Source organism: Amblyomma maculatum, chromosome 10, assembly GCF_055883805.1.
Source record: "Amblyomma maculatum isolate TAMU_Amacu chromosome 10, ASM5588380v1, whole genome shotgun sequence".
Classification (NCBI taxonomy): Eukaryota; Metazoa; Arthropoda; class Arachnida; order Ixodida; family Ixodidae; genus Amblyomma; species Amblyomma maculatum.
In genome coordinates this window covers 64,507,282-64,517,216 of record NC_139353.1, presented here as the reverse complement: position 1 = coordinate 64,517,216, position 9,935 = coordinate 64,507,282, and the positions used below count along the sequence as shown (strand labels likewise).

The following is a 9,935-nucleotide window of genomic DNA, read 5'->3' as shown; positions in this document are numbered from 1 at the left end:
CTCCAGTCTCCGCTTCTTAATGGTCAACTCAAAGTCAAAGTCAAAGTTTATTTCCCATCTAAAACTACAGATGGAGGAATCGTAAAAAAAAGCTGCCCTTGGGCAGCTTGACGAGTCTACAATCCTAATTATTGGCAGGGAGGCAACACAAGTTTATACAATTTTAAAAACAAGCTCATCAAGAAACACCAGAAGATACACGAAACAGCAATATGTATACATAATGAAACTTAAGCCATGTTATTCAAAAACAAATTATGTAGTTCACGGCGTGGAAAAGAAAACAAATCGAGGTTAATGTGGATATACCTATTTAGAAGAGATGGAAGAGTGTACTGAAGGCATTCCCTACCAAGATTTAATCGAGGTGTTGGCACTGTCCATTCTTCGCCGCGTCTTGTTGGATAGACTGATTCTTTTTTCCTTAGTTCTGCTAAATTCTTAAGGTTTGTTACATTATTCCTGATTTCTGTTTTAAAAGTAACACTGAGGCGATATTTATAAAGATTATGTGCTTTAATAACTCTGGAATGACAAAAGAGAGCTGCACTCGGCCGACGCAACAATACTGAGCACGCTGTCATGGATGATTGCCCAAGTATAGATTTGTGGGTAATATCCCGGGAGCAAAGATTTGTATTCAGCAAAAGAAGAGTGTTTTACAACAAAAATCTCCAATGCTTTTGCACTAAGGACCCCATTTGAGTATTTTGCTAAAGGGTGTTCCTATATCTGGTCCTCATGTGCGTGCCTCTCGAAGGTGGTAGCTTCATATTATGGCTCAGTATGCGAAACTGCTCGGTGGCCTGGCAACACCGAGGTCGCAGCTTCAAGCACTTCAAGTTCCCACTTTGGTTATGCCTTGGTTCAGTCGATCAGTTGCGTGCTTTCAGCTGTGCGTGCTTTTCTTGAAAGTCGGTGACCGTACTCATTTGAAGATCGGAAAACGCCGCGCTGGTTGTATTTCTCTCCCCGGGAGAAACGGTGCGTACGTTACCGCAAACCAGTGAGAAATATGTAACGACCGCGGTTGCTTGAGGCATGACGAATACGTCTGTCCGGACCCGACTGCAGTCAAGTGCCAAGGGTGCCTACATAAAGAACAGAGCTGGGAACGAGACGAAATACGAAGAAACACAGACACAGGCGCTGACTAACAACTGAAATTTCATTTCGGAGTAAACACGTTTAAAGGTACATGAATCCGGGCCATACGTGCGAAACCAAGTGCCAGCTGTGCGGGTAAGGCCACCCGTTCGGCAACAAGAAACCCCAAGGGATATGCCGTATACTCAACGAACTTTAAAAGAGGCAATGTAAAATCTTACGAGACAAAAAGAAGATCCGAGCATGTTCCTCTTAAATTTGCACAGTACTTTTCAACAGAGAAAGGTGAGATTCAGGGCCCTCTCTCGCATAGCAGTCAAGGCAGCCGGGACTAACCCCTTGATAATAGTTGGTTACTTTAAATGCGGAGCACTTGGAATAGGGTTACGCATTCAGTTCAAGGCCGTCGAATGGGCCGGCGTTGCCAAAAGTCTCTACGGCCTGCAGCACGCTAGCTGACTTCCCCTATTCCTCCCTTTATTGAGAATAAAGTTTTATCAGCCTCAGCTAAATAGGATTCTAAAGGCAGGCAGCTATTGGAGGACGCGCACGAGCTGGGACTAATCCTGCGCACGGAACCCTAGTAGTCAATCCAGGGTGGGTACCAGCGTGTGCACAGACACCTCTTCTGACCTGACTTTTTGATCTGAACTGGAAAAAATTCGGAGAAAAATTTCTGCAGCGATCATTTCATTCTAGCATGCATCCTTAAAATAGTGCGTCCCTCAGTGCGTCCTGCGCGTGCACTGCGGGTTACAGAATGGGGGTTATTTAGGAAGAAGCGAGATAAAGCTGCTACAGGAAGGATAAAACAAACAGAAAAATGGATGGAGGCCCACAAGCGTCATGTTGGAGAGGCAAGAAAAATGGTCGAAGGGGACGATGTCCCGCAGATAGCTGATAGCAAATCGCTTCACATGTGGGAGGCAGACATATGCATGGAGCGCAGACTAAAGAACCAAAAAGGGAACCGTAATTTCAAAAGGTTGATCGCTAGACGTAACCATTAACTAAACTGAAAATTATGCGATAAAATTATATGAACAAAACTGGTGCCGCAGATGCGACGAGATGGAAGGGGGCATGGACTCCTCCAAAATGTATAGGGTCGGATGAGACACCTATCTGATATCCGACCAATTCTAAAAACCAATCAAGAATTCGATTATTAAAAGCCTTTGAAGGCACAGATGTCGAATTTATGGACACGCTACTCACAATATATACTTATGATATTCATAGTACACCCTCCCAGGTATGACGGAGCTCCCAATGGGGAGATCAACGCACCCATCACACAACACGGGTGGAGGTCAGCACAGAAATATTAGGACTAGACACGAACTTGTCCCCGAGGCCTGATGGGATAACTAACAACTTTTAGGAAACCATGGACGATGATTCCTTCAGAGCTCTAACGGAGTACATGCAAATCTGTCTTCAGATTCGTTTTGTTAGTGTAAATAAAACATGCCAAAGATTTTGATCTTCGTTACAGCCTACCATAGAGGTTATCTACTGAGGAATCCGGTCCCAATATACGAGCGCGCATGCATACCCGCACATATCCCATTTACTGCGCAACGCGCAAAAAGGCACTAGTAATCGGCGACAGACTGCGATGAAACTACCCTTCAGTCCCGGCTAAAATTTCTTCGAGTGAAATTTTTTATTTTTATTATTTAATCATAAACTTGGAAAAAATTCTTCACCGTTCCTGATACTATCGAACACAAGCCCGACACTCCCATCATCTTTCTCTGACCACGTACCTAAGACTAGCTTATTTCAACACTCTTTCTTTCCGCAAACCATCAGTGATTGGAACAGCTCGCCAGCCTCCTGCCTGCAGTCTCTTGATCTGATAAATGACCATGTTTAGCATTATTTCATGCTATACTATTATCATTTTCATTTCCTGCTGCTCGTGCTTTGTTTTGTTCGCATTTGAGTATTACTGATCGCTGTAATAATTTGTTTTTATTCCCCTCCTGCTTGGGCCTCACGGCCTGCAGTATGTAATAAATTAAAAACATAAGTGCGTACCGGTGGCGTATATCGGATCCCAACAAACGGATGCGGCACGAGGGGAAAACCGAAAATGGAGAGGGAGAAGAGGCCGTCGGCTGGCTGTTACTAGCTGCGGCCGGCATCCCCATTCCTCGCTAGTGAGGGTATAGCTACCCGCAATGGGCTCGGCCAGTGTCTCCTTGGTTGCTGAGTGCCTAGGCAGCGTCACGCTGCGATACGCATGCTGCGAATCGCCTCCGAGATGCGATCTATTGCCATCTATGAGGCAACGCAAACCTTGTATTTCGGCAAGATCCCCACTAAGGTACGACTGTATTACTTAAGCCGTCCGCTGAAGAAAAGACTTGCATTTGAAAAAAAAGTAAACCGTCCGCAGCTGTGCTTCAAACCCAAAAGCTGGTGCATGCTGGGCGCCTCTACTGCGTGCAGACACGTTCCGCCGTGCATGCAGTGAGAATGATTTGTGCATTTCGCAAGGCGACAATGAAATGAAATTGCGGAGATTGAAAGCACGTGCTGCTTTCCGGATGACGTGTTTTGTTCTACTGTACTAGAAAGTGTAAAAGTAATGTGCGGTAATGTGAGTTGTTGGAACTCTAAATGAAGCAGCTGTGATTGACATTTGGTTATGTGCAAAGCACGAAGTTCGTTACTCGTCCGCTTTCATGAGTGGCATGCACGCCCCTTTTTTATTTGATCTTGGAAACCAACTCCAAAGTTTGGGGATCGCCCGTACTACCATCAAAGGAAGTGAGCAGTGGCTTTTAACAGCTCTAGCGGCTGTTCTAAGACTAATGCAATGTGAAACATTGTTTTGGGATGCTACTTTTTCGATAAATGACAGCCATATATGTGGCACTTTTCAAAACAATCTTGTTTGCTTTATGCCCAGGTGGAGACTGTACTCGCCATCTGCTACCTCTGACAGCACTCACGAGTTTTGTTTCGTTAGTTTGGTCAGTAAACAGAATTTGGTTGCGGTCTAGTGCGCAATCTTAAGTGCGCTCTCATTGACTCCGCCCACCTGCGCCTGGCGCCAGCTTCCCTTCTCCCCAATACGCTGCACCATGTGCTTGAGGTGGTGTTTTCCACGGCCGGTCAAGCGGCATGCGCACGCGCTTCGCTCTGCCCTCTATAGTCTTTGCCCTCTCCACATAGCTGCGCCTGCGTTACCGCGTCTTGCCCCATGAATGGAGGCGAAACGAAGAGGCGTCCGTGTGCTGTGCGATGTTAGCGTACGTTAAAGATCCCCAGGTGGTCGAAATTACTCCGTAGGCCTCCACTACGGCTCCTCTTTCTGTCTTTCCACTTTCACTCCCACCTTCCTCCCTTCCCTTACGGCGCGGTTGCGGTGTCCACAGAAAACAAGTGAGACAGTTACCGCGCCTTTCCCTTCCTATAAATAAATCAGTTTTGTTTTTTTTTTTGCCTCATGAAAGTTTCGACCAAAAATTCTTCACTGTTAAAATTCGCTCTGCTGCCTTTATGCAAACAGTGTGTGAATGTATTCGCTACAAACTATAAATACTGCTTTGCCAACTTCTCGTGAGCTATGTTGCTAATTTGGACCATATGTTTGTTTGCCGTGCATATCATCATCATCAGCCGGGCTATACCCACTGCAGGGCTAAGGCCTTTCCCATTTTCCTCCAATTAACCCGGTATTGTGCTAGCTGCATCCACTTGGCCCGTGCTAATTTCTTAATCTCATCCACCCATCTAATTTTCTACCGCCGCCTGCTACGCTTACCTTCCCTTGGAATCCGATTGGTTACTACCCTCGGTTATCCCCTTTTCGAGCTACATGTCCTGCCCATGCCCATTTCTTCTTAATTTCGGCTAGAATGATAACTTGAGTTATTTCTCTGACCCACTCTGCACGTTTCTTATCTTAACGTTACACCTACCATTTTCCGATCCACGGCGCTCTGCTTTGTCCTTAACTTAAGTAGAATCCTTTTCAGTAACCTCCATCTTTAGGCCCCTGTATATATGTCAGTACCAGTAGGATGCAAATATTATACACTTTCCTCTTGAGTGATACTGGTAAGCTGCTAGTCCTAATGTTTGAGTACCTTTTAAATGCGCTCCATCCCAATCTCATTATCCTAGTTGTTTCCCTTTTGTGGTCCCAATCTGCGGTCATAATACTTGTCCTAAGTAGACATATTCGCCTACCACTTCGAACGCTTCGCTACCTTTTTTAAACTGCTGTTCCTTTCCCGGGTTGTTCAGCATTACCAATTAGTCTTATGCAAATATTATTCTTTAGGCCTACCTTTCTACTTTTCCTGTCTAGATCATATTTATCATCAGTTGCTTGATCCCCTGAGTTACTTAACAAAGCGATGTCATCAGCTAATCGCAGATTACTCAGATATTCTCCATCGATAACATTTGCTGATATCTGGCTGAAAGTACATGGTCAACCTCGCGCGGGTAGCCAACCACTGCCCGGCCCTACTTTGGGTCCATATATTTGGCTCACGAGCATTGCGTGTCGACTAATTCCCTACCAGTGGCCGATAGTTGACTGAAAGTTTTTGGTCAGCTATTAATCAGGGCATAATCGGATGCTAGTCAAGGCCACATTTGGGCCTGCATTTGCTGGCCAAGAATGTCGGCTGCCAAGCTTGATCTACCCAGTCGTTTATCGACGGTCGGCCGATTTCACTAAAATTGGTGTCAATGCAAAAGTTGTAGGTCACCTCGAAAAACGGCTGGGAATATTGTTTCCATCACGCTACGATTTACGTAGCTTTATTGATTGACCTCAAAGAAAAATATCACACGACCAGCTGCTATTTAAATCATTCGGAGCGTTACAAGGCTTCATCGGAGCGATTGTCGGGAAAAACGGATTTTGTTATCTGGGACGCGTCTCGGGATGTTAAAGTCTTGAAGCGGCGCTGCGGTCACAAGGAAGCTTTTTACTGCGCGCAAGATGTTGTTTCGCCTAGTAAAAATTAGTAAAAATCACTTAACTCTAGCTTGACAGAAAAAACGTAGCCGTTTTTGAGATCTACAACTTTTCATTTAAAATGCTTTTCCTTAAGACTATAACTAAAATGTAGTTAATTATTCTGCACTAATTAACTTTAGCGAATGAAAAAAAATACTGTAGGCTACGCCAAGCGATTCTGAAAAGATAGCTTTTTTTGTTTGGCTACGATTCAACCTGTTTTCTATATTCTGGGTTACGTTTAGGTGGGACACTCACTATCTATTTGATTATTAATCAAATATTTTAAACAAAAGAAGATCAACCTCGTTGAAGTCCCTGTTTGGGAACTTTATTACCTTATTACCAGTGGCGTAGCCAGAAATTTTGTTCGGGGGGGAGGGGGGGGGGGGGGGGGGGGGGGCTCACGTTGCAGCGCGTCCTTCTCCATATAGAATTTGTCGATGGATCAGATATGATTAATTCCAGCCAATAGCCATTGTGTATTAGGTGCTGCAAACGAATTCTTGAATGCCACGCAGTACGCACTGCCAAGACAAATGTAAAATATTAACTTTATTATAAAAGAACATATATGTATGTGACAAACATTGTGGCAGAAATAACTGACGTCAATGCTTCCCTGATTCTGTCTGTTGAATAAGTACAGAAAATATTAAACGAAATCTAGAACTATATCAGTTCGAAACCAGCAAAGCAGTGCATACCGCTGATTTGAAAACGTAAAAGCCAAGAAATGAACACTTTAAAATGAGGTCATTTCCCTGGCGTTACTTCTCAGAAGTTCACCCGCCTGCTTCGAGAAGTCGGCGAGCAGGGTCAGTGCTGATCGGCGACGCGCCTCCGAACCTTTAAACAAAAGATCAGGTTCCCGTGGTCGTCGCCGCGGGTGTCAATAGGATTAAGGTCTGAAAGAGCAGCTCCTCTCCTTCTCCATCGCGAAAGGAGGGGGGGGGGGGGGGGGGGGGGGGGGGGGGGGCTTGGGCGCCGCAATAGGAGACAAAGGCCGTCGGCGCCGCTTCGGTGCCTTTGGTCATGGTCGCTCACCGGCGCCCGCAAGGTCAGTTTCTGTTTTAAGGGGGATTAAGGTCTGAAAGGGCAGCTCGTCTCCATCTCCATTCCGAAAAAGGGGGTGGCGGGGAGGAGGCTTGGGCGCCTCAACAGGAGACAAACGGTCACTCCGCCGCCATCGGCGCCGCTTCGATGCCTTTTGGTCGCGGTCGCTCACCGGCGTCCGCAGGATGCGTAGGGCGGCGTAGAGCGATGTAGGAAAAAAAAAACGAGGTGCAATAAAAAAACCAAAACGCTCATGGGCCAATGTTCATCTCCTTCTCTCCGGCGCGTAGGAAGAAGCGTGAAAACGAAAGAAAAAAAAAACAACCACAAACAAAAAGCGCAACCACGGAGAGAGTATAGTGTACGGGGTGAAGGGCGAAGGAGTACCACTAAGAGCTGCTACAGCACGGTGAGGATTCACAGAAGGCACGAGAAAAAAGAAAGCCCCAAAAGAGAGACACAGGGATTTTGAGGAAGCGGGGAGTCGAAGGCGAGGGAAATACCGCCTTTGAAACACTGAGCGGGAATGGAAACCTGTCTTGTTTCGTCGTCCACCCCCACCTCCGCGGCCGGCGCGAGTTGACGCGACGAGCCCGCTCGCTATCTAAACGCCCTTGAAACTTAGTGCTCGGAAATGGTTCCTGGCTTTACGTGACTCCGTCTGCATGGACGTTGCTACGAAATGTAGCCCCCAAGTTCGTAATGTTCGTGCCGAAATGTATTTTCGAACGAACCGGAAAAAGATATTGTAGACAAAACCCAGAATGCTTTCGAGCTCCGGTGGTTGTTTTGGTCGGCGGTGCATGACAGCACGAAAACATTTCGGGGGGGGGGGGGGGGGGGGGGGGGTGAAGCTTCATGAGCCCCCCCCCCCCCCCCCCATCCCCCCTGGCTACGCGCCTGCTTATTACGTCCAAACATTGGAGGCAAACAATTTCACTGATGGTGAAGCTAAGGAAACTTAGTTCATAAGTGCCATCTCAGTTTCCCTACAAAGACTGGAACTAATATTAACTGTCGTAGCGCTAAATAATTTAAGAAAGAAAAAAAAATGCGGGTAAATATTTAGTGAAATATTTCCTCTTCCTTATCTCGATAATAAGACAATAAGACGCACAAGTGGTCAACCCGTTAACCGTTGTAGCTTTGGTGTATGGCCGCTAGAGGGCCAGTTTTTATTTTGTCAGTCATCCAGGAGTTTTTCCCCCCCTTCGTGCTACAGTCGCAGTGCATATATCCAGCGGTCTTTCATTGGCATTTCGCATGTGCATTTCTCGCGTGTTTTTCGGTGCTTGTATTTCTAGTTCAGCTACCATTTGTTCAGCCGTGCTATGGGCTATTTTATATATTATTAATTTATTAGATAGCTTGAACCTTCTCCCTATCTTTGTCTGAAGACTTGCTACAGCGTCTGTCAATCCGGCGTAAGCATGCGGACAAAGACTTCTATATTACAAAGTGTCATCCCTTTGCTAGCGCTTTTATATTGCTATCGTAACTGTCTTGTATACGAGCTTGTGTCGCGCCTAGTAGAGCTTACTAACAGCGCTTTTACCCAATGTTGCACGTTTCGTAAACGTTTTTGCTGTTGTAATTAGCGTATTTCTCATTCAGCTCCGTCTTTATTTGTGGGTCGTTTGCCACTATCGTCTCTGCTTCGTTTGTCAAGAGGTGCGCCACATATATTTTAGCGCGATTCGCTTGCACAGGAAGGGAAAATTGAATGGCAGGTTGCTTTTCATGCACTGCCGGTGGTGATAGCAAGTATTCTAGTACTCTGTTTTTTCTCGGTGGTAAGTACAGCACGCGAAACGCATGTCTAGAACGCTTACACAATGGCTGTTACTTTGCTGGCCACTGCAGCTTTGGCCGTCACCTTAGCCGCTACTTTAGCAGTTTAGAACACGCAGTCGGGCATTGTGGTTTAAATCTTGTATGTACAAAGGGCTCCAGAAGCAAACGGAGCGCAGTTCTGACACACAGTTCTGTACTTGCAAATATTTCATGACCATGTCTGAGCGTTACAGTGTAGTGTTCATTGCTCCGTTTATTAAACTGTGCAACTTGCGCGACTTCATCCTCATGGGGCTGTTCCCAACACACCGTACCATGCCATAATTAACCTAACATCATTTGTGTGTGTTTCTGTGTGTTTCATTCCTGTGTGCGCTAAAATAGAACTTTTGCTTCATCTTTCTCACAGAAAAAGTATATTTAGGATAATTTTTGAACTGCAGCTCAGAATATAAACGGACAGGGCAGGCTTTTTCAAGGCATCTATTTTTTGATCAGTGGTGTTGCCATTGCCTCGTCTCAGTGCTAGCTAGGTAGGACTAATGAAGGCCTTCTTTTTGATTCTCTTCTTCTACTCCAGCCAGTCAGATAGCCTTCTTGCCTTTTCTGTGGCTGTGGAGGTGTGTATCGTCAATGTGTTTTGACTGAAGCAGCTGCGAGAGGTGTGCTTGATGGGGCACTCTTGCATTTTAGCATCCCATGTCATTTTTTTGGTTCTCCGTTCAGTGAAAAGCTCATAGTTTTGCACTGCATGTTCAGGGAGGAGAAGTGACAACTGCAGCCATGGAGAAGACGGCAGCCCAGATCTCTCTTGACGACATCATGAGTGTGTTCAGTGCTGCAAAGCCAATCAAGAAGTTGGTGTCGAATAAGAAGCTTGTTGTCCCACCAGTGCCATCTTCCGAGGATGTCAAGGCTCTCGAGCTGCCCAAGAGACAGTTGTGAGTGGCAAAGGGTCTTTAATACAGCACCTGCTAGTTGTGTT

The 9,935-nt window shown here is 45.9% G+C and overlaps 1 protein-coding gene across 3 annotated transcripts in view; it reads left to right on the top strand.

Annotated features, from left to right (window-relative positions):
* Positions 1-8,368: 8,368 nt before the first annotated feature.
* spn-E (tudor domain containing 9 protein spindle E) overlaps positions 8,369-9,935 on the top strand; it is a 153,491-nt gene continuing 151,924 nt past the window's right edge. For 2 of the 3 annotated variants that reach the window (XM_084582928.1, XM_084582929.1), the window contains exons 1-2: positions 8,369-8,580; positions 9,710-9,891. In XM_084582928.1, the coding sequence (XP_084439054.1) occupies positions 9,734-9,891 (158 nt within the window). In that variant the 5' untranslated portion in view covers positions 8,369-8,580; positions 9,710-9,733. Of the gene's footprint in view, positions 8,581-8,726; positions 8,828-9,709; positions 9,892-9,935 lie in introns of those variants that run through there. The other variant, XM_084582930.1, reaches the window with a different exon arrangement.